General features: G+C 41.2%; 1 protein-coding gene across 4 annotated transcripts in view; it reads right to left on the reverse strand.

Moving 5' to 3' along the window:
• The window catches only part of POPDC1 (popeye domain cAMP effector 1), a 333,254-nt gene that overhangs the window by 75,336 nt on the left and 233,748 nt on the right, over window positions 1–24,170 (reverse strand). For all 4 annotated transcript variants that reach the window (XM_082249688.1, XM_082249689.1, XM_082249691.1 and 1 more), the window contains exon 2: window positions 1,324–1,556. In XM_082249688.1, coding sequence (XP_082105814.1) covers window positions 1,324–1,537 — 214 coding nt within the window. In that variant the 5' untranslated portion in view covers window positions 1,538–1,556. The remainder of the gene's footprint in view (window positions 1–1,323; window positions 1,557–24,170) is intronic.

Genomic DNA, 24,170 nt, shown 5'->3' on the forward strand with positions numbered 1-24,170 from the left:
AAAACTGACAGGCGGATCTAAATGGTCCGCCTGTGTGAAAGGGGCCTAACGCTTGGTGTATGCTGTCAAGAAATTGATTGACGAAAATAACTCGTTCTAATTATCATTTAGGAAATTATTCTCAAACGTGTAACGCACAACAGTCTAACACTCCTTTCCCCCTAGACTGACAATGCTATCCAAAGGTGCCCCCTGTGCTCCTTCATCCAGAGTTGAGACAAATCTATTAGTCTATGAATCCTATATTTTAAGGCACCGAAGGGTAGCATCAATTAAAAATATATATATATAAAAATAGAAAATACTATAGCATATACAATTGCTACACAAGTACTGTAGTATTGTAATTTAATTTTTTTTGAGAAATTACCTTCCCATTCCCATCTGCGGCACTGTACTTATCTGTAAAATGTTATTTAATATGGCAACCTGGAGGCATTCTGTACACAGTTGATGTCCAGGATTTCCTGCTTGTGTGATTGGCTCACTGATTTTCTCGGAAATCTGAATTATGATACAAGTCAGATTTTAGGCATCCTCTGTAGCAGAAATTTCATTTTTGATGAAATCCTCTCTAAAGGTTACTTACATCTAAAGGAAACTTTCTCAGCAGAACACTGAGTGACCAGGTGATTCTAAGGAACCAGTCCCTCCCATTCAGAGTTAATATGAAACAGACAAACATCAAACAAACAGCTATTTCTTAAGAGCAGAAACAGCAGAAAGAGGTAGGAATCTGCAAAAAACTTTGGTAAAATCCTTGCAATGTACATTCAACACTCAAACCGGACTGTTTTTTGCTCAACAAAAGTGGAGTTACTTTTTAAATAAAAAGCTGTTGAGAGAGAGAGTATTTATATTGAGTCCATGAGTGGCAAATACACAAATCTGTCTATATACAGTAAAACATAAACAGGCCAGAGCTGTAAAAAAAATGGGAAAATTACATTAAAATGACTTTAAGGTAAACACTACAATACAAACATAGTAAATGATCATCTTTAAAATAGAAGATATTTCTGGTGGTGAAAATGCTTTACTACATACAGAACCTGCCCAGTAATCCCTCTGAGCATTAAGCCTATTATCAGCAGGAAAATGGTCATAACCGGAATCAATATGATGGTCTTAGCAATACAGCAAGTGTTAAACTCTATAAAATATCTCAAGGTATGCCAGGTTATTTTTTGTACCTTGTTTTTAGGGCAAATTTCATTTTAGAATTTCCTTCCAAATGAAAAGCACCACTTACCATGAACAGCAACTTACTACTACAAAAGACTAAATAAAAATAAAAAGCATCCCTAGAACTAGAGCACTTACCCAGGCAGAGCAAACCACGAAGGAATATCATATGCAGGTTCAGAGTAGTTGGAATCACCAGTCCTAGGGCAAAGCACACATTTGCCAAGTGGAAAACCAAGTGGTGGATCTCTCTCCAGTTGTCACATACCTCCTCCTCCTCCAGAGTCATGTTCTGAATGCTGCTTGTAGCATTCATTGCTAGCACAACACTTAATATACTTTCAGTACTCATCTTTAGAAATCTTTAGGATCTGGAAAGAAAATGGAGGGATATGATTATAAAAGGCATGCCAGATATACAAAAGAAAATATTACAGTCTTTAGGGTCTCAATGGAACTTTTATATACTCAGTGGGATAACTCATGACAGTTTACGTTAACCACTTGCCCACTGGGTGCTTTCATCCCCTTCCTAGCCCAGGCTATTTTTCAGCTTTTAGCGCTATCACACTTTGAATGAAAATTGCGCAGTCATGCAACACTGTACCCAAACAAATTTTTTATAATTTTTTGAGACAGATAGCGCTTTCTTTTGGTGGTATTTAAACGCCACTGGGTTTTAATTTTGAAAAAATGAAAAAAGACTGAAAATTTTAAAAATAAAAACGTTTTTCTTAGTTTCTGTTGGAAAATTTTGTAAAGTAATTTTCTCCTTCACTGATGTGCGCTGATGAGGCTGCACTGATATGCTGATATGGCCACTGATAGGCTTCACTGATGGGCACTGACGAGGTGGCACTATTGAGGCCGCACAGATAAGCCAAGTTCCAAAATGCTGAGAAAAACACATAGAGGGGTATCTACCCCAAAAAGGTAATGGGAAAGTTACAATGGGATCACATTGGAAAATAAATGGGACTATACGATACCCAATACTAATGAGGCCGCACTGATGAAGAGGCACTGATGAGGAGGCACTGATGAGGCTGCTCTGATATGTGGCACTGATAGGCGGAACTGATAGGTTGCACTGATGGGCACTAATATGCTGCACTGATGGGCACTGATAGGTGGAAATGATAGGCAGCACTGATTGGCTTTACTGATAGGCACTGACAGGCATCATTGATGGGCACTGATTGGCAGAACTGGTGGGCACTGATTGGCAACACTGTTGGGGGCTGCACTGTGTTGTATAATTTATGCAAGATATTTTATATACATACACACAGTTTTTTTTTATAATATATACATAGGTGTGTACTATGGGCTATGATTTATGGCCTAACACAACTGGCAAGTTGCATTTTACATATCAAAAGGGCCAGAGGAGTTACTTACAGGGGATCATAAAATGTAAATCAGACTTGAAAAGAATAGTAAAAAGGTCCATGGGGTGGTTGATGCAATTTGGTAAGAAGGCATTCATTTATTCTCACATTCTTTCTCCATCAAGATGAGAGCAGGGACATACTGTATGCTGGATTGTAGTGTCTCTATGCTTGCTAATATATGCTAGGACGAATGGGACTCTGAAGGCTACTGTTCATTATAATATTTATTCTGTTGGATTTTGTCATCTGTTGCAAATATCTTGTGAAATTTCTTCTGTACTGGGACTCAATAAATGCAACTCTCTGGAAGAACCAATTGCTGCGGAAATAACTTGAATTATAATAAACAATTAATGATCCTCATCCAACTACTATATCACTACACACTGATAATCAGGACACCGATGATCAGTTCCCTGATTGTTAGTGTAGATGTCCCCTGTGTGAATTTCCGGGTTATCGGCTCTCCTCTTCTCACGCACTGTCAGCGTGAGAAGAGAATTGCCGATAACTGGTAAATCCTGTTTACATTGTGATCAGCTGTGATTGAACACAGCTGATCTTGTGATAAAGAGCCGCTGTAATTGGCTCTTTACCTTGATCTGTGATCTGCTGCGTCCCAAGGACACAGCGATCACAGAGCCCTGCTGATTTGTGCCACAGGGGGTGCGCAGGCAGCAAAAGCAAAGGAGGATGTCATATGACGGCATCTCAGCAAAGTGCGGCTGCGCTGTAGCTATCAATCGGCTATAGCATGGTCGCGAAGGGGTTATTGTAGTACTGTGGGAAAAATGATTTTTCCCATGCAGGGGGGCTGTACCGGCACTGCATGAGTAAACTGCTCATTTTATCTAGGGGCAAACGCTATACTCACCCCATCTTTTGATCTTCAGGAGAACAGCACACCCTCATGTCCAGCAGTGGACTGTTCCTGCCGCCTCATGTCCAGAGACGGTCAATGGCTGTGATGACATCAGGACCAGTTTGCACAGTAGTGGACCAGTAGTGCAGCCCTGAAGAAGCCTGCCTGAGCAAGGTATAAAGCAAGTATTTCCCCCTATTCCAATCCCTATAGGCAAAACAAGCAGTTAACTCTTAATGCATGGAGGAAGACTGACCGCTTGGGTAACTTTTTCTCCAGCCCAGACTTCAGCTTTAACTGTCTTTAACCACTTGCCGACTGCCGCACGACTATATACTGCGGCAGTCAGCCCCCTACAGGCAAAGTGACGTACCGGTATGTCACTCACCCATGAGCCTGCTCCTGCCCCCGCTCATTCACTGACATCCCCACACGTGTGACCGGCGGCTCCCATGTCCGCTGGCCACTCACAAGCTCCCTCATTCTCCCTTAGATCATGACAGAGGCTATGCGATCCTGCTATGTAGGATCGTATGTCTCTGTGATGATCTAACAAGTCACGCCCCCTGACAGTTAGAATCACGCCCCTAGGGACACACTTAACCCCTTGATCACCAATAAAGTTAACCCCTTCCCTGCCAGTGCCATTTTGACAATAACTGTAGTAATGTCACTGGTACTCCCAAAAGTGTCAAAAATGTCAGTCAAGGGTCTGATCTGTCCGCCACAATGTTGCAGTCCCGCAAAAAAAAAAAATCGCAGATCGCCACCATTACGCATTAAAAAAAAAAAACAATAAAAATGACATAAATCTTTCCCGTAGTTATTAAACTCAATAACTTTTGCGCAAACCAATCAAAATACGCTTATTGGGAAATGTGAAAAATATTGTTATTTTTTCAAAATTGTCGCTCTTTTTTTGTTTATATCGCAAAAAAAGTAAAAATCGCACAGGTGATCAAATACCACCAAAAGAAAGCTCTGTTTGTGGGAAAAAAGGACGTCAATTTTATTTTGGTACAGCGTCGCACAACCGCGCAATTGTCCGTTAAAGTCACGCAGTGCCAAATCGCAAAATAGGGCCTGGTCTTTGAGCAGGAAAATCCTCCGGGGCTTAAGTGGTTAAACATTCTGGCCACCCAGTTCATTAATGGGTGGTTAATGAACCAGTCACTTATTGACAAGAGTACCTGGAAAAAGCAATGCATTCTTTTTTGCTGCATTCTCGATCGTTAAAAAAAAAAAAAATACAAGTATGAGAATGAAACATTTATAACTACCTCCATGTATTTTCCCAAAACAATACCAATTTTGGCCAGAATGACCCTGTAAGGGTAGATTTCTTCAGTCATGGATACAATGTTTTCATGCGTACTGCATTTCACATGGACGGCTACCTTTTAACTAGCAAGTGTAGTTTTAGACAAAGTACACTTTCGTTGATGCTTTAAATGAATTGTCAACAGATGATTTTGGTCATACCAGGTCTTGTTTAGGCAAATATGGATCAAATACTGGGCCATAATAATCCAGCTCTCCATGCTGGGGTAGAAACTCATACATCACCTAAGTAAGATACTTTGCAGCTTTTAAAAGCTGTTCTTTAGACTTGTTCTGTTAATCCTTGGGTGGATGCCCACATTCTTTCACACCATTTCAGCTCAATTATCTATTGGCTCCATGACAAACTCAGAAAAGTAACACAAAGTGTGCCATGGCTGTAGACCATTAATGCTTCTGTTGACAACGATACGTAGGAAAACTTCATCTGGGCAGCTATGTTTACCATGTATAACAAAATGCAGGAGCCAGGATTGATGGATTGGAAGTCCTACAGTTATATATGATTGGAGCATTACAGTATGCAATATTCTAACTCAATTATGAGCTGTCACTACCCCATTGTTTGGCCTTTCTCTCCATGTAGCACTGCAGATTATCATTATTCAAAGGTAAAAAGCCTCGCAGTACTTCGAGAGGAAGGGGTGGGCATCATACAGACCACAAGCACAGATGAACAACATTTTTAATTGTATGAGTCTAACTCTAGATGAGGAGCACAATAACTCTCATGTTAATGAAATGTAATAATACATATCCTGCAAGTTCATTAACCAGCACCCCCATATAAACACTAGTTCATAAGATCCAGCATTTTAATACAACAGAAGGCAGTTAATACTGTAATATTTGGCCATTACATCTGCTTCAAAGCTGTAGCTGCCCATAGCAATCAGAGCACAGCCAGATCTGCCCCTGCAGACACAATATTACCCTCTTCAGATGACTTCCAAGCCAACTGGCTGCAAAAAAAAAAAAAAAAATAACAAGATGGTTGGCTTGGCTAAGCCTTCATATTTAACCTAAGGAGAGGGGCAAAGGAAACACACACAGACACTCATGAGCTTTTCAAAGGGAAAACAAACTATGTAAGGTTTTTTTTGCATTTCTACAACTACCATTCCTGGCAATTCCTACAAGATACTCATAGACATAGGCAGATTGACTGGATGACTCATGTCTCCAGGTACCTTAACCACTTGCCGACCGCCACAAGTGCATATACTGCGGCGGTCAGCCCCCCCGTGCAGGCAAAGTGACATATGGGTACGTCACTCGCCTGCAAGCCAATAGGGGGCTAGCGCGCGCCACCGGAGTTCCCCCCCCCCGCTCGTTCACAGACACCCCCGCACGTGTGCCCCGGAGGACCCGATGTCCGCCGGTCACTCGTGATCGTCCATTACAGAGGGAGAAAGCCGCCTGTCATTCTCCCCTGTGTAAGAACAGAGATCATAGGATCCTACTATGTAGGATCGTATATCTCTGTTGTTACACAACAAGCCACATCCCATAACAGTTAGAAGCTCGCCCCTAGGGACACACTTAACCTCTCCTTCTCCAATAAAGTTGACCCCCTCCCTGCCAGTGTCATTTTTACAGTAACAGTGCATATGTATAGCACTGATTACTGTAGTAATGTCACTGGTACCCCCAAAAGTGTCAAAAATGTCAGTCAGGGTCCGATCTGTCCGCCGCAATGTCGCAGTCCCACAAAAAAATCGCAGATCGCAGCCATTACTCGTTAAAATAAAAACAACAAAAATCTTTCCCTTAGTTAGTAAACGCAATAACTTTTTCGCAAACCAATCAAAATACGCTTATTGCGATTTTTTTTACCAAACATATGTAGCAGAAAACAAATTGGCCTAAAATGTTAAAACATTTTTGGGGGGGGGGGGGGGGGAATTTCATATAAAAAAAATGTGAAAAATATTGTTATTTTTGCAAAATTGACGCTCTTTTTTTGTTTATAGCGCATGATCAATAAATCGCACAGGTGATCAAATACCACCAAAAGAAAGCTCAGTTTGTGAGAAAAAAAAGGACGTCAATTTCATTTGGGTACAGCGTCACACGACCGTGCAATTGTCCGTTAAATTCACGCAGTGCCGAATCGCAAAATAGGGCCTGGTCAGGAAGGGGGTAAAATCTTCCGGGGCTTAAGTGGTTAATAGAGTGTTAGCTCACTTATTGAGATATATATATAGAACTATATTAGTGATGTGAAGAGCTGTTGTCCGCCAAAGGTTAATAATAACCCTCCACACTCTCCCCCTACATTTCTTTGCATTTTACTCACAAGACCTTTAGCACAAGACTATACCATACATTTCTCTTGAGGTACACCCCACAGTATAATGAAGGCACTAAACTGGCCCCAGGAGTAAACTGAAGGCAAAGCCTATCTTTCAGTGTTTTCTTCTGCACCCACAATATCCCAAATCCCATGTAACTTTCATACATAAATATTAATATTCCTAGTAATTCTTGCTTATCACTATGATGGGTGGCCATACTGGCCAAGAGAAATAAGGCAGGTTGGGTGAACTAGCTTTTAACACCACCAGGAAGTATCAAGTTTTTCATATAGGTGGCCTGAGATTTAGGGAAGTTATATTAGTAGGCATACTCTAATGCATTACCTGAAAATAAGGCAGTTTAAATTGGATTATGATTGCCTGGAGAGCATACCATGTTAACAGCTGCCAAACATTATTTGGAATAAAAAGAGATTATACTGAATGAAATCCCCACATTTAGACATATTACATTCATTTCTTATTAAGCACATGAACATAACTATCTTTCCAAAGTAACAACCCTAAAGTGAAGTGGTACTTGTGACTGCTGAGGCATTTTAGCTTCAGGTTGTATATACCCATCTGCAAGACAAGATGATGATACTGCAACCAAAATCTTTTATATTAATGTTATAAACAAGTAATTTTCATTTTAACGTATCACATGACAGAACATTTGAAATGGATTCTGAGCAGCTGTGCACTTCAGAAAGCACTTTTAAAGAAATCTATAATTGTTTTACATTTTCCCCCCATAGATATACATGCAAACGTGATAAGCTTAATGCCAATATTTGTATTCATATATGCCAATATTTGTAAAGACTTACTTATACGTGTATTTTCAGATCAAAGCAAAAAACCATACTTATAGAAATGTGGAGGTTGCCATTGCTGACCTCCTTCTGAAAATACTAGCTGTCTGACTGTCGGTGGCTTTAATACTTTAATGGTCAACCCAGATGATGGTTTTTTTCTAATGGTTATCCCCTGTGAAATTTTGTTTATATACAGTATAAATACACAGGTAAATCACAGAACATTTGAATATCATCAAAAAGTTAATTTATTTTACTAATTCAATTCCAAAAGTGAAACTCATAGATTTTATATAGATATGAGTGATATATTTCAAGCATTTCTTTCTTTTAATTTTGATTATTGTGGCTTACAGCTAGTGAAAACCCAAAATTCAGTATCTCAGGAAATTAGAATATTACATAAGACCAATAAAAAAAAAAAAAAAAAATTAATACAGAAATGTTGGGTTACTGAAAAGTATGTACATGTACAGTATAGTATGCACTTAGTTAGGGCTCCTTTTGCATGAATTACTGCAATAATGCGGCGTGGCATAGAGGCGATCAGCCTGTGGCACTGCTGATTTGGACATTTTCACTTAGGGGTGTACCCACTTTTGTTGCCAGCGGTTTAGACATTAATGGCTGTGTGTTGAGTTATTTTGAGGGGACAGCAAATTTACACTGTTATACAAGCTGTACACTCACTACTTTACATTGTAGCAAAGTGTCATTTCTTCAGTGTTGTCACATGAAAAGATATAATAAAATATTTACAAAAATGTGAGGGGTGTACTCACTTTTGTGAGATACTGTATATATTAAGAATTTACACTATGTATGGGTATCTATACATCTTTACACGGACCTATTGATTAGGAGAATGATCTGCACATATTGAGTCTTCAAAGGAAAGAAACTCACTGCTCAAGGTGGTATGAAAGCCTGATGACACACACCGGTGCACGCCCCGAATCGCCTCCGTGGATAATCAATAAAGAAAAAAGGAACGACTGCACTCCAGATGAGGTCAAAATCCACGTTTATTGACTGGACATCCCAATGTGAAAAATAGTGGCAAGGTAGACACGTTTCACACTCTACAATGTGTGCTTAATCATTACAAAGAAAAATGGGTATAACATCTCAATATACACACACACAAGGATTCAATTATCAATTGACAACAGGTGGTACAAATAAAGAGGTAAACCATTTTCCTAATTTTTTTTTTATTTTTGTGCCCTGTCTTGTCTTGCATTTACATTTACAATTTTGATACAATTTATCCTTGACTTTCTTGATGTTGTATTTTTTCGGCCACCCCGTATCTATATAGGTTGTTTTTATGGGGGGTTGGCCGATTTTGTACATTGTGTATGACCTGTCATAATGGAACACATTTAAGATATGTATATGCAAGTATATATGTGCCCATTTATGTTCTAATCATTATATTATTTCAATTGTTTTTATTGTATTACACAATTTCTGGTCTTTGTATGTCATGCGATTAATTTCTCTTTCAACCATACACTTAATATACATATACATATATTTTTCCATATACCTGTTTTTCTTGAAGATTTTTTTACATTTATATAAATGCGTTTTACGGGTATTAATATGTATATTTACTATTTTTTATTTATCTTCCATTTTTTATATCAAAATTTTGGGTTTTTCTGGTATACACAATTATATTTATATGTATTTGTCACATTGGGATGTCCAGTCAATAAGACCACATCTGGAGTGCAGCCGTTCCTTTTTTCTTTACATATTGAGTCTTGCCATATCAGATAGCTTGGAAGAGTGAGACCTAACCTCATGTCCAGTTGATAAAAGATTTCACTGCCTAATAGGTAGTCCATTATTTCTGGTAAGTGCATCCTTACTCTCTTTGGTGTTGAAGTTTTACACTGGTGGCACGCACAAATAGGGAAATATCATCTGCTTGATGTCACGCACAGTGAACATATGAACTTTTTGGACACTGTTAGAGATGCACTGTGGGATGCACTTTGCACTTTGTATTCTTTGATCATTTTCACGTTGAATGTTATATATTTTTTGAGCACGTTAGATACCTTATATAGTGTTGGCTCCTTTTACTCACATTTGGTCACTCACAGGTTTAGTGCAGCATATGTTTATCTAATAACTTGCAATGCCCCCAACTTGGTGCACTCCAGCAAGGACCAGATGTCAGTTTGACTGTGTCCTGGTTGAGCATCTTATGATCACTGTATCAGTTTGCTTGATCATTGTTCCTTATGATGTAACTTCCTGATTATTGTTAAGTACGATATAACTTTATTTTCCTTACATTACAATTTTGCAGGTGTTACATGCAGATGGCATGCTTTTCTTGTGCTCATCGGTATATTCACACCAGCCACTGTGTAGCAGTATTGAACAGTCTTAAGTAGGGTACACACTAAGAAAATCAGAAGAAAAATTCCCTACAAGGCATGATCCTTCGAATTTCGTATAGTGTGTACACAACTTTGAACACCCATTCAGACTTTCCAAAGAAAAATTCAGAAGGGGCGGACTTCAATATTTTTCTCGTACGTGAACAGGACTAATGATTTTTGTTTATTGTGTACTGTTTTCCTAGGTTTTCGTATAATATAAATCAGATATGAAAGACTGCGCATTATCAGAAACAATAAACAAAAAAAAGAACAAAAAAGCCTTTGTCGTATTAGAATTTTCGTCCATTAGTTCCATCCTCTGTTTCGCCCTATTTTAATAAAATGTGCACCCACCTTTACTTCATTGATAAATTATTTCACCATGATGACCATCATTTTTTATTTAGCCTATGGATAGTGTCATGGTTAACACATGCAGACATCAAATAGCACTAGCTTATGTAAGGGAGACAATGATCCAATAAGATATTGTTACATTTCTATATCCTCCAGATGATTATCTTCTGGTAATCTTTGTATGGAACCAATAAACACGAAAACTGCCCAATCCAATGACTATTATATTGTAAGCTCTAACGAGCAGGGCCCTCTGATTCCTTTTGTTCCAAATTGTAGTGTAACTGTAATGTCTGCCTTCATTTTGTTAAGCGCTGCGCAAACTGTTGGCGCTATATAAATCCTGTATAATAATAATAATAATAATATTAACTAATGACTTACTAGAATACTACCCCAGATACTGAGAGATGTGTAGCACTGTATAAACTGTATACATTTCTGCTAAGCAGTGACAACATTTGTTGCTATCTACTAGTGGTGCAACTTGGGGAGGGGGGATTGATATTATGTATAACAATATAAAAGAAATATACAGACAGTGGTTCCTTTTTAGAACTACAGCAGAATGCGTTTTCCGCTCAATACACCATATTATGAAGTCAATAAAGAAAATACTATGCACATATGTAAATTGTCATCCCTGGATAGTCAGTCCTCATATACATACATGCGTCTGATTTATTTCTATCTAAAAATAAGACACCTTCATAAAATATGGAAGAGCAAGCAAGATAAAAATATAAGTCACATCAAAAATTAATTTCATATAAGATTTACTGTATAATAACAGCCCACAATATGTACTCACTGCAAATGCACTGTATTTTACCTTTAAAAGGAATTAAAAGTATATGGGGTATAAATGTTTTTTGTGTACATTATGCACACAAGGATTTTTATTTAAATGACATATTTATACATTATATTGATACAGAAGAATTCCCCACAAACACACAGATACAGAGCTGATCAAACACAGAGATTATTTTTAAGCGTGCAGGCTAAATAGAAAAAAATGAACAAGTTCCTCTATTCATACTAAGCTGCAAAGATGGACGAATCTTCCACTGTGGACATTGAGTTTTCTGGCTGTCAAAATACCTCAACCAAGTGCCCACAGCTGATAGGATGCAAGTTCTGTTTGACCACCGGGCTCCTGTTGGGCAGGAGGATGCCAACAGGGCCAACCATTGAAGGAATTTCAGCTTTATTATGTGCTAATGTACAATAATACAAAAATCTAAATAGTATATCATGTTTCTGCAAATAAAGCAAGCGGAGATGTGAAGAGGTTAGTTGTTCAAATATTAGAATGCAAAAGATATGATAGAAATGTCTGATGCTAAATCTCAGATGACTTTCTTAGATATTTACGGATTACAACCCATTACAGAATACAGTACTTGGAAAAAAAAAAAATCCAGAGGAAGATATCTTTTGGCAAAAACACCTTTTTAAGGTGATTCTGAAATGATCTCAATAATCCCAAAGTAAAGATGTTGGGTAAATCCAACTCTCCACCCTGCATTAGGCCCCCTCCAGTGCCCATATTGACCTGTGCAGCCTCCCAAATTTCTGCCACTGCCTCAATGAAGCGATTGTCAACAATACTAAGCACTTTTGATGAAAGGACCTGCTGTGACAAAGCTGAAGCCTTGCATTTTGTGATTCAGGCCTTAAGATCTGCTTTGTGGAGATGCAGATGGCATGTCCCTTATTCTCCCATGCCCAAATGTTCAGCAAGGACTGGAGAAGTAGTACAGGTAAGCACCCTCAGATTTCCATCAAAACTGTGACAATGCCTGGGCTATGGTATAGCAAGTTCAGATGCCTGAATTCCAGTTTAAATTGCCTATGCAATGAACCACAAGCCCTGAATCTCTGATTTGCAGCTTTCATGAACTTGCCCTCAGCCCCCCCCCCCCCCCCAGCGACTCTCAACCACCCAATGGTCCCCAAAAAGCTAGGGACAAGAGGTGTTATCAGGCTGTCTAGCACAGGGTTTTGTTGAATACTAGAGAGTCCCAGGAGCTGGACCTCATTGGGTGCCATTTAGGGGCATTGGGTGCCATTTAGGGGCAGAGTGAATGGGCTCTTAAAAAGCTCATTGATTAGTTAAGTTTGACCCAGGTTGTCTGCAATACCAAATGTAGGTACAGGACATGCTGTGTTTAGAGAAAATAAATTTGAAGCCTTTAGAATGGTCATCCACACTACGCCATTGGGGTAAACTGGAATCTGCTGAGCACTATCTGATCCTTGAAAGAACTCATATGCTTCCCCATGCCCAAAGGCACTAGGTATTTAGAAAGGGTTCTGACAGAATGGCGAACAAGCATAGTGAGACATGGGTAGGCTTTTCATAAGCTCTGTCACCTTGCCCTGAAAGGGCAGAGTGACAGAGTCTCTTTATCAAAAGTCATTAATGGGCAAAGTGACAGAGCCTCCTTATTAAAAAATTAATCAAAGTTGACCTTCACCCCGAAAGACAATGTTGTTGTATCTGGCATCAGCCCCCTCCCTCTACCTTGATTGGATATTTTTCTTTTAAGTACTTTAAAGAAATGTTCGTGCTGCGGGGCAGCAATTCCTCCTTTGTGGCCTAGGCGAGAATGAACTTGCGCACACGTGCGCAGAAGTGCTGAAGGGCTCTGCCGGACTTCAGAAACAGGCAGAGGAGCAGTGAAGGAGGTCTAGGAGCAGTGCATGTGTGAGCACAGCTCAAAGCTTGCACATGTCCGCTGCAGGGCTTCACCAGGTCCCGAATGCTGCACAGAGCCCTTCAGCACCTCTGCCCAGGTGCCAGAAAATCAAAAATGGAGGGGCACAAAACCACAATCAAGGGGACTTAAGTTTCTCTTTAATCTTTGTATGCATTATAGTGTTCTGATGCTTCATGTAAGTATAATGAAAGGAAAAATAAAAAATAAAAGCAGTGCTTTCTCTGACATCTGGCTGTGATTTGCATTGTAATGTTATTTTTATACCTGACACCTTGCTAGAGGAGACCTTCCTGTAAGTATTGATTGATAAGTGCATGTCCTGGACACTCTCCCAGGACCCTTCTGCTACCAGTGAGATAAACAAAGCATAGATACGGGCTGACTTCTTCACATTCTGTGAGAACACCCCTTCACGGTCTATTTTTAGACATGCCGTTACTTTAAGCATGTGATGCTAGGAATATGGAATCTGCCATTCCTATTATCGTAAACATTGCAATTGTAGCACCCTCCTAGGTAGGTGCTAGGCAGGGAAAATCTAGTAGTTGCTCTGTCTGCTTATAGGGGAGCCTGATTAGTAGTTAGGCCTGGTGCATGTGTCCAGGGTGTGATTCATCTGGGCTGAGGGAGTGTCCCCACTGTATCCTATAAGGGAGCCTGTTGGACAGTGGAGGAAACCCAGCCAGTGACACACAGGCTTTTGTAACTGTCTCAGTGGGTTGGCACAAACAGTGGTGCATCCTGGGATATGTTATAAAAGCCAAGGGCACATGTGACAGGGGGTCTTTGGGCAGAAAGCCAGATTCCAGGAGGAGGGTGACGGCTGTCTCTCCTCCCGTTTACTGTGGATGGTGGTCACAGGCAGTCGGCCTAGTGGACAAGAAAGTGTGGCTGAACCCAGAGGTCCAGTGAAAGCTGACTGTGGAGGGAAAGGTGGAGGAAATCTGGAAAAACAGTGTTCGTGAGTACAGGGGAGCTTGCCAAACCTACCAGGCCCTAAACAGTTCTGCCTGATTCATCCCTATAGCTAGTCCCTATTAATGGCATACATAGCTATTCAGAGGCGTTCAGACCCAAGCATAGAAATAAATGGGGCTGTAGCACACATAAGCAATAGGCATAGGGCCTGATTTTGACCTTTTCATGCAAAGGCCGTGCAGTGCAAGGTAAAGCTGCATAGCCAAGATCCGCAGGGTGAATTCAAGCAAACATCAACTTCAGAAAATGGGGTGCCTTGATGGGACCTGTAGCTTACACATGTAATTGCAAATTTGCAGACTAAACCCCTGTTTTTAATGCATATTGTTAGACAGGTCAATTGGTAAGTTTGTAAGTCGCAGGCTGGTAGGTAAGTTGAGCCTGAAAATTTCTTTGGTTTTGTTTGAATTCAAGCAAACATCCAGAGGAAGGCAGCCAAATATACATAGACCTAGATTTTGCCTTGTTTCTTTAAAATTGTTGGAATCAACCAATAAAAAGACATTTCTCATGGCTATTATGCTGTAAACTGATTACATTTGTTCCAGGGCATGTACTTAGTTTTCAAATGTCACTAACCACACTAAAAATTACCCCTCTTTTCACGTACAAATTTTTATTCAGCCCATAGGTGTGCGCAGTGTGGGTGTGCCAGGTGTACCTGCGCACACCCTAATCACTATTTGAGGTGCCGATTCCCCCTACTGCCTGGGCTTTCACTGGTGTTGGTTCACCGCCCCACAGTGCTACTGGCTTCCCTCCTCTCTTCACCCCCCGGCTGCTGCAGGGGATGTTTCAAGATGGAGAGTGGGAGAAAGGGCTAGTAAATACAGTATGTCATTTACTGGTGCCTTCTAAATGAACACAGTGAACACACCCACTCAGTGTGTACATTTATAACTGAAGCATAGTAAACTGTGTTTACTATGCTTCCGTTTGTGAATGAACAATAAGCTGCTCAGCACAGAGTACTTCCCATTCATTCACTGTCCCATGCAGCTGAGGCTGCAGAGAACTATGGCCCTCCAGTTGTTCAGGAACTACAATTCCCATCATGCATAGTCATGTCTGTGAATGTCAGAGTTTTACAATGCCACATGGAAAGTGTAGTTCTGCAACAGCTGGAGGGCCATAGTTTGAGGATCCCTGCCCTAATGCAATAGGCTAACTAAGCACACCTATGATTTAGCTTTTAGTTTACATTCGTTAAACATCAGCCACCAAGAAAAACCTACAAATATTTAGCTGAGACATCTAGTTAGAATCATCCATATGTTAGCCAGCTATGTTCATTATATTCAATTATCTCATTAAAGCGAACTTAAGGCCTCATCCAAACCAGAGAGGATATGGAGGCAAACACCAGAATATGGAGAGTCATTTTTAAAGGGGTGGAGTGAAGCAATTGTTTTTTTTTTTTTAAACATTACCTGGGAATAGGCTTTAGACAGCATTATCTTTAACAAAACTAACACTAACCCATTCTCCCTAGCCCCCCTGAGCTAATCTACACTAAAACCCACCATGCTTCGCTCAGTAGCACAGTCACCTGGTTGTCTGATCAAATGTCTCCTAATTCTGGTAGAAAGCCACTTCAGCACTGGCTGTGCTTATACAGTTAGCCCACATAGATCATCTCCAATGCCAGAATACAATCCTATACTCATCTATGGAGGTTCCCTACACAGGTGTAGCCAGTAGCAGGTACAGCCTGAGATGGATTTCCAGTAGATAGGCTGTAAGAAGTAATTAAGCAGCAGGGATATTGGTCTTTAGTGTAGATTAGTTCAGGAGGGCTGGGGTTGGTGGGTTAGAATTCCTTGTTTCTTGGATACCACCATTTATATATACAAAATATGGTACTGAAATCAGGGCAGCCTAAGTAAAATTGCACAAAAAATACAGACTTTTTGCCAGCAGGAACCAAATTAGGTTTCATAGATGATCTTACAGAAAAAAAAAAAAAAAAAAACAATTTGGGTTGGTTGCTGTTAGCAAATTGCATTTTTTTCCTCCAAAATCAGTTAATCAGCTTCTCAAGTTACCCTCATTTAGACATAGTCTTTTACCCAAAAAGGCATTAAAAAACCTGTGTTCGACCAACGGGGCACCATGTATGGTGGCAGTGTCCCACAGGAAAAATATTCAGAGATCCCTGGAAGTGGTCTTATTTTACAAATTGGACTCTGTTATTCCTAAATGGACCAGACAGATAATCTCATATATAATCCTAGCAGCTACCTGGGGGCATGATGCTACACCTGAGTTGAAACGGAACCTCCTTCTCCATTATTTTATGATTGGCCTATTGTTTAACCGTTGCTTTAAAATCTACACCCCATAGTCCATTTCCCAGGATGATTTGGTTTCCCAGATCCTCTTGGGTTCAAGGCACAACTGTCTTTTACCCTGGATGACATACCTTTATGTGGTAAGCATTACTACTTTATCCTACCATGTCCAGTGCATTAAGTAGGCTGGTATGCACTTCCAAATATGGCTCTTGAGCATACCGCCACCTCTCTGTGCGCCTTAGCGTACCAGTACGCTCATTTTGGACATCTGCACCCTCAATTGCCCCCCCCCAAGAATATTTCCCACTCCAGAGCCAGACCAGTCCCTACCAGTGAGTCCCCCTGCTCCGGATTCCCAGCCCAGCCCAGGGGGGGGGGGTGCTCTGTGGGGACCCTGATGTGGGGTGGGGGGGGGGGGGCGACAAAATTTATAGGCTATAATAGAGTACCAGCACCTCTTTTGGGCCACTTAAAGCACTGACCATGTCTAATATACCCACGCGTGGCTGATTTTATTTGACTGTAAGCCTTTATTGTAAATTTACCTTGCAAATTATTTACATGCATCTATATTTATATATACTATGATATACTGATATTTTGCATTGTTTCTCAATAAACAGACAACTCTGTACCCTTCTTTTCCCTGATGAAGAAATCCTTTCAGGATTTCAAAACATGTTGCGACAATTGATTTGAATCGCTATCAGTAGGCTCCTACACAATTGAGTACTGTTTAGTTGGTTTGAAAACCTATTGCACAGATATGTACATCTTTGTTGTCATCGAGATGCTGTTATGTTTTTTTATGTGGTCTGAATGATTTGTTGTTTTATTACATATTTAATAATAAAAATGTACTCTTTTATACATGATATATCATATTGCCTTTTACTCCCTGTATATGTGTATGCCTCGTTCAAACCCCATTGGGACCAATTTTTCCTTTTTTATATAATCCTAACGGCCAGAATTGTTAAAGCAAGATGCTGAAAACATACTGTGGTGCGCATGAATTATGTTAAACAAAAATTAAATTTGAATTATGATCAATGACAAGCTCAAATGTACCCTCCTGAACAATAACTCAAAATTTGACAAGATCTTGGACCCTTGGATCAGATATATTTCTGCCAACTGATGGGGACTGGGAGGAGCCCTCCTTGTTAACATTGGCAATTTTACCTCTTCTCTTCTATCTCTCTCTTTCTCACCTCTCCCTACCCTAGTAAGCTCCAACTGGTATAATATTACCACTTGCTGACCAGCCGCCATGTATATAATGCGGCAAAGTAGCGCTATTGCGTGAAACGACATACCCGTACATCATTTCTTTCAATGGCCGCTAAATGGTGCGATTGCCCTGTGATCTGCTAGCAGGGATGTCAATCAATGGGTCTGCCCGCCACCCACGATCATCCTCGGGAGAGCCAGAATAGCGATCTACCTATGCAAGCAAGGCAGATCGCCGTTCTGCAAGGAGACAAGATAGAGATCTTGTGTTCCTGCTAAGCAGGAACCAGGATCCCTGCCTTTCCCCCAATCAGTGCAACCCCCCCCCCCACACACAGGTAGTAAGCACCCCCTGGGGACACACTTAGCTCTTTGATCACCCCTGATGTTAACCCCGCCCCTGCCAGTGTCATTAGTACAGTAACAGTGCATTTGTTTTAGCACTGATCACTGTATTAGTGTCACTGGTCTCCAAAAAGTGTCATAAGTGTTAGGTAGATGTTCAATTTGTCCACCCCAATGTCGCAATCCTGCTTAAAATCGGCATGACTAGGAAAAAATAAAAATTTGATAAAAATATCCCATAGTTTGTGGACGCTATAAATTTTGCACAAACCAATATACCCCTATTGGGATTTTTTTTTACAAAAAATATGCAGCTTAATACATATTTGCCTAAATTGATAAAGAAGTTTGATTTTTTATTTTTTTTTTTAACTGGCTGTGCTTTATAGCAGAAAGCAAAAAATATATATATTTGTTTTTCAAAATTGTCGCTCTTTTTTTGACACAGTGTCTTTTTTTGATTTTTTTATTGGCTGTGCTTTATAGCAAAAAGCAAAATATATATATATTTGTTTTTCAAAATTGTCGCTCTTTTTTTGACACTGTATACAACAGATCAGTGCACATATTCGCCAGCACACCATGGATCTTCAGTTGCAGTCCAAAGCTTTAATTGCAGAGAGATCTCATCACAAATGAACAAGCACAACATTTCAGAGCCACACAGGACCCCTTCATCAGTCATATGATGTCATCAGGTGCCTGACGAAGGGGTCCTGTGCGGCTCTGAAACTTTTTTTTGCACTTTTGATGTGATGTGATCTCTCTGCAATTAAAGCTTGGGACTGCTTTTATAGATCCATGGTTTTTAGAAAAAGGTTTTTCTTTTAGAATTAAAATGCCATCCTTGAACTCCAGGAAACTGATTTTGCCTGGGCAGAGATGATGTCACCAGTCTGCTACAGGCAGGAGGAAACATTATATGAATCTTGTCTCCCATCAGACTGGAATATTGTAACTTTATAGAGAGTCACAGGGTGAGAGGCTGCAGCAGGTGACTGATCTGTTTGAGAACATTTGAGAACACAGCCAAGAACTGCACAGCCACCGAAATTGACATGACTGTGTCATCTCTGAGCCAGCATCTCTCTCTAAGAAGTAGATGCTGACCCTGGATGACACCTGAATGAAGACGATGCTTTTCTTTCAGAGTGTAAAGCACATAATGGCATTGTCAGGGAGAATTCTGTGATCTCTGGGAAGTAATAAAAGCCTTACACATTACTCAGCATGCATGCATCTAAATGAAAATTATATCTGATCTTTAGTCCACTTTAGGGGGAAAAAAAGGTATCTACAGCTAAAGGTAAATATTCTGAACAAGCTGACCACTTTATCGATCTTTTATTTAGCCACAGTATCTGGGTCGGTTGCAAATTGCATCCATAACAATATGTTCAGTGAGAAAGACAGATAAAGACAAGGAGAGAGTGCGAGTCAGACTTGCAGAGAGGAAGCCAAACTAACATAATGAATTAAAATTTCAGCCAGTCAAGAGTAATACCCTTTTAATCTATATTCCTAAGCAATAATTCCTACCCTCTGCCATCTAGTCCATACTATGATGATGATTTGTACAATATGGCGCTGTCCACTATTTTTTGTATTGGGGTGCCTTTTCCCTACTTGGTCTTGTCTGCACGTTTCTGAAAATGCCAAGATTATTCATGCATATTCCAACATTGCTATCTGCTATCCCAATATGCTAACGTTGAAGGCTCTGGGCAGTAGACTTTGCATATTAATGGTTAACCCAGCCTATTAGTAGTTATCTAACCTATTAGTATCATTGTTATTGTTGCTATAATGTGGATCGTCTTTCTTGTTATCAGCACAATTTTATTTTTCCCTCTTAAAAAATGTCCACATATAATGCATGTAGCACAATTCCCAGCCGTTTTGCTGGATATGGGTCCCCCTGGGTCATCGGGTGCAACAAAAGTACCTTTGTGCATGTTTCTCTAAGTGTGAGCACTGAGACAATGACCAGTCCAGTATCTTTGGGTTTTTGTATTTATTTTGTAACTTGGATAGGAGAAGGGATGAGTGGGATACTTCTTTGGCTCAACTATGTACAACTTGGTGGAGACACTTTAAAAATGCTGATTGCCGCTGACTTGATGCTGGCAGGATGCCGGTCAACGCCGGTTAACGCTGGCCTGATGCATGTTAACGCTGAACTGACTTGTGACTGTTTTTCTGCATAAAGAAGTCCTCTTTAAGCTCCCTTAAGCACTCCTTGCTAAGGTGGCTATCTGTATACCCTGCTGCGCTGCTGAACACTTCAGGGCCCACACTGGCGCCCCCTTTCTCTCACTTCTCTTCAGGGTTTAGACACTGGCACCCCCTTTCTCTAAACCTCTCTACTGGTTAGCTGGCTCCCGGATCCCTTTGACCTTCTGAAGTGGTCCCCTATCCTAGGCAGACCCCTGGGCAGTTTTGAGTACTTACAACACTGTTTTTCCTGGAAACTTCTGCCCAGCAGCTACACTCGGTCCACAGCACTCTGGATTCCTTCCTGCAGCCCAGCTCAACCTCCGGTCCTCTAGGCCGACCGCCCAGGACACACTTGCTTCCTCTGACAGGAGGAGTGCCAACCGTCACCTTCCTCCTGGGACTCTGCTTCCCGCCAAAGACCCTCTGTCATGTGCTCCCCTCAAACTTATAGCCATCCCAGGGTGCATTGCGGCAGACTCTGCATTCTGGGATAGATACAAGCCCTGGTGCGCTATTGGCCAGGTTTCCTCCACTGTCCAACAATAGCCCTCATTGGACACAGTGGGGAGACTCCCCAGACTCAAGAGACACACCTGGAAACACATGACAGCCTAGCTGAATGATCAGGCTCCCCTGATAAGCAGACAGGGCCACAATATAATTTTCCTAGCACCTACCTAGGAGGGTGCTACATCTACTAAAAAAAAATTCAGGCAGCCACTTAGCCATTAGTTTGCAGCCCAGGCATGTCTAACTGATGTTTTATGGGCCTTTCACCCCTCCACTGCAATCCTCAGTGGTTAAATACAAAACCAAATGCACCCTAGCTTGTTCTCTAGTTGATTAGTTATACTTCCTTGCAGAAAAAAAGAAAGAAAGCGAAAACTCTGGATTTTTAGGTGTTTAAAACCCCAGGAATAATATTTACAGCATTATTATAAAAGCATAAGGCTGGGTTCAAACATGCTGCTGCCGCGGCTCACAGCATGGGGTCCCTTTTCACCAATTCAAATGCGAATCAGGTCTGAATTTTTGCCTGAATTCACACCTGAACCGAAACTAAAGGCGCACAGGACCCTTTCCAAATGCAGACCGCAGCCGCCCCGGAGGTGTCTGAACCAGCTTCATTGAGAGCCTCTCACCATGGGCATCCGCAGGTAGGGGCAGGGGGGGGGGAATGCCCCCCCCCCGAATCTCAACTTCCCCTTTCAAGTGGTTGTTAAGACACTTTATACTATGCTGTCTGGTCTGTTTAATAATCTTGTGTGCCTGTGTATTATTTTTTTTAAAAAAAAGCCGTTCTTTACCATTTTTCAGAGGGCCGAGCCGCTCATGTGTCCCGTCAGCTCTCTCCTCTCCCCGTCTGACAGCTGCCTGCAGCAGGCGCGGCCGAGGATTCCTCACTGATGTCAGTCAGGAGGGGATGAGGAGGGGAGAGGAGGAGAGAGGCAGCGGGTCATGTGAGCGATGAGTGAAAACTTGATAAGAATGGCTTATTTTTATAAAACACAGACACAGGGGCACACAGGATTATTAAACAGACTGTAGACAGGATATGAAACTTTAAATGAAACTACAGCAGCAGGAGGGGGGGGCACTGACACAGGAGCAGACAGGCAGGGAGAGAGGGGGGACAGTGGAGGACAGGAGGGCTGCAGATGACGGAGGCACGTAAACTGACCACAGTGTCAGGGCTCAGCATCCATGGTATACCGTGGTCAGTTTACAGAGGGGAGGACATAGCCGGGCAGGATCAGCCAGGTATTTTAGGTGATAAAAGGGGCCAATTACATAGCAAAGCACTGTGGTGTATAACATTTTTTTAGGTTAACAAATGCTTTAAAAATAAATGCTGCTGTTTGCTCTTTAAAAAGAAATACTCAAAATAAGTATAATGACTAAGCCCCTCCCCTTAATTACATTGTTGAAAAGGGGCGGAACCCCCCCTGAATAAAGTTCTGCGGACGCCCATGCCGGTCACACTCTCTGTCATGCAAATCGGATGTGTGGAAACCCGCATCTAATTCACATATGTGTGAACCCAGCCTTAATGTTTTATTATACGCAATAATTAAAATCCAAGTTCATTAAAAAAAAAAAAAACTGTATGCAAAATAGGTACCCTCTAGATATATTACATTAATCAACCAAGCAGACCTCCTGTCATAAACAAAGGCGAGAATATACTGACTATAAGCAGAGTATAGGTATGAAGTACTCTTTAGAAATCAGGTTGTAATATAGGGAACATCCAAGGTCCCCAACGTGTTTTGCAGTTAAGTGCTTCCTCAGGAGCCCTCTGTAACGCTCCTGCGTTTCATGTATGGTGTGGATTTTCAGCTGCAGAAATATTCCACTTCAGTAGTCATGTAAGAGAGATGCTGAGATACCATTCCCAACCTCAATGACTCATCATGTGTGGAAGGTCTTAATTCAGCTAGTAAATACACACACTCAACAAGCTGGTTCCTAGAGTGACTTTATGTATGTAGTAACACAATGATGAAGATTTAAGAGACAGGTTGAGTGGAGGTGGTAGGTGACAGACACTTGAAGGTAAGACAGTAGCAGATGGATGCAGGTAGGTTTAGCAATCATGTATGGTAGCAGATGACAGAGTAGCAGGTGGACATACAAGAGAGATCAACCCAGTGCAGGAATAAGTAGCAGTAGTCTTAAGAGCTAGCAATCTAGATATGCAGATGTGATAAATAGTCTTTACTATGCAGAGCTAGATAGTGTAAGCTTAGTATAAGTTTATAGAGGGTTCCCCTGCGGGGTACTTAGCACTAATAGCAATACAGCCGAAGGTTGGTTCAGGAGGAGCGGATGATCCGGAAGCGGGATACAGGGATCAGCGCAGCGAGGTTCCGTCAGCGAGGTATGCTTGCAAGCACGAAAGCTTCAAGCCAAGTTAGCATCCAGGTAAGGGTGTTTGAACGAACACATGTGAGTGAGAACCGGCGATTTGTCCGGCGCTGAGTGATGACAGCATCAGTCTTAAAGGGAAACACACCTATATGTGTTTCTTCTATCTAGGTAGATGGAAATCACCCGGAAATAATGTGATAGGAGGCACTGAGAGTGCCAGAACCTTACAGTACCCCCCCGTAAGGCCGGCTCCGGAAGGCCTCTAAGGCTGGTTGTCGATATAAGAATCGGAAAAGACTGGTTTCCGATACGAGAATCGGATAATACTGGTTGCCGATATGAGAATCGGATCAGACTGGTTGCCGATGCGAGAATCGGATGAGACTGGTTGCCGATGCGAGAATCGGAAAATACTGGTTGCCGATACGAGAATCGGATGAGACTGGTTTCCGATATGAAAATCGGGGAAAAAAAAAAAAATGGTTGCCGATATGAGAATCGGATAATACTGGTTGCCGATACGAGAATCGGATAAGACTGGTTGCCGATACGAGAATCGGAAAATACTGGTTGCCGATACGAGAATCGGATGAGACTGGTTTCCGATATGAAAATCGGAAAAAAAAAATGGTTGCCGATATGAGAATCGGATCAGGTTGGTAACCGATCGGAGAATCGGATCCCTTGTTGCCGATATGAAAATCGGATCAGGTTGGTAACCGATGAGAATCGGATCACTTGTTGCCGATATGAAAATCGGATCAGGTTGGTAACCGATCTGAGAATCGGATCACTTGTTGCCGATATGAAAATCGGATCAGGTTGGTAACCGATCTGAGAATCGGAT

This window comes from Pelophylax lessonae, assembly GCF_965119305.1.
Source record: "Pelophylax lessonae genome assembly, chromosome: 3".
Taxonomy (NCBI): domain Eukaryota; kingdom Metazoa; phylum Chordata; class Amphibia; order Anura; family Ranidae; genus Pelophylax; species Pelophylax lessonae.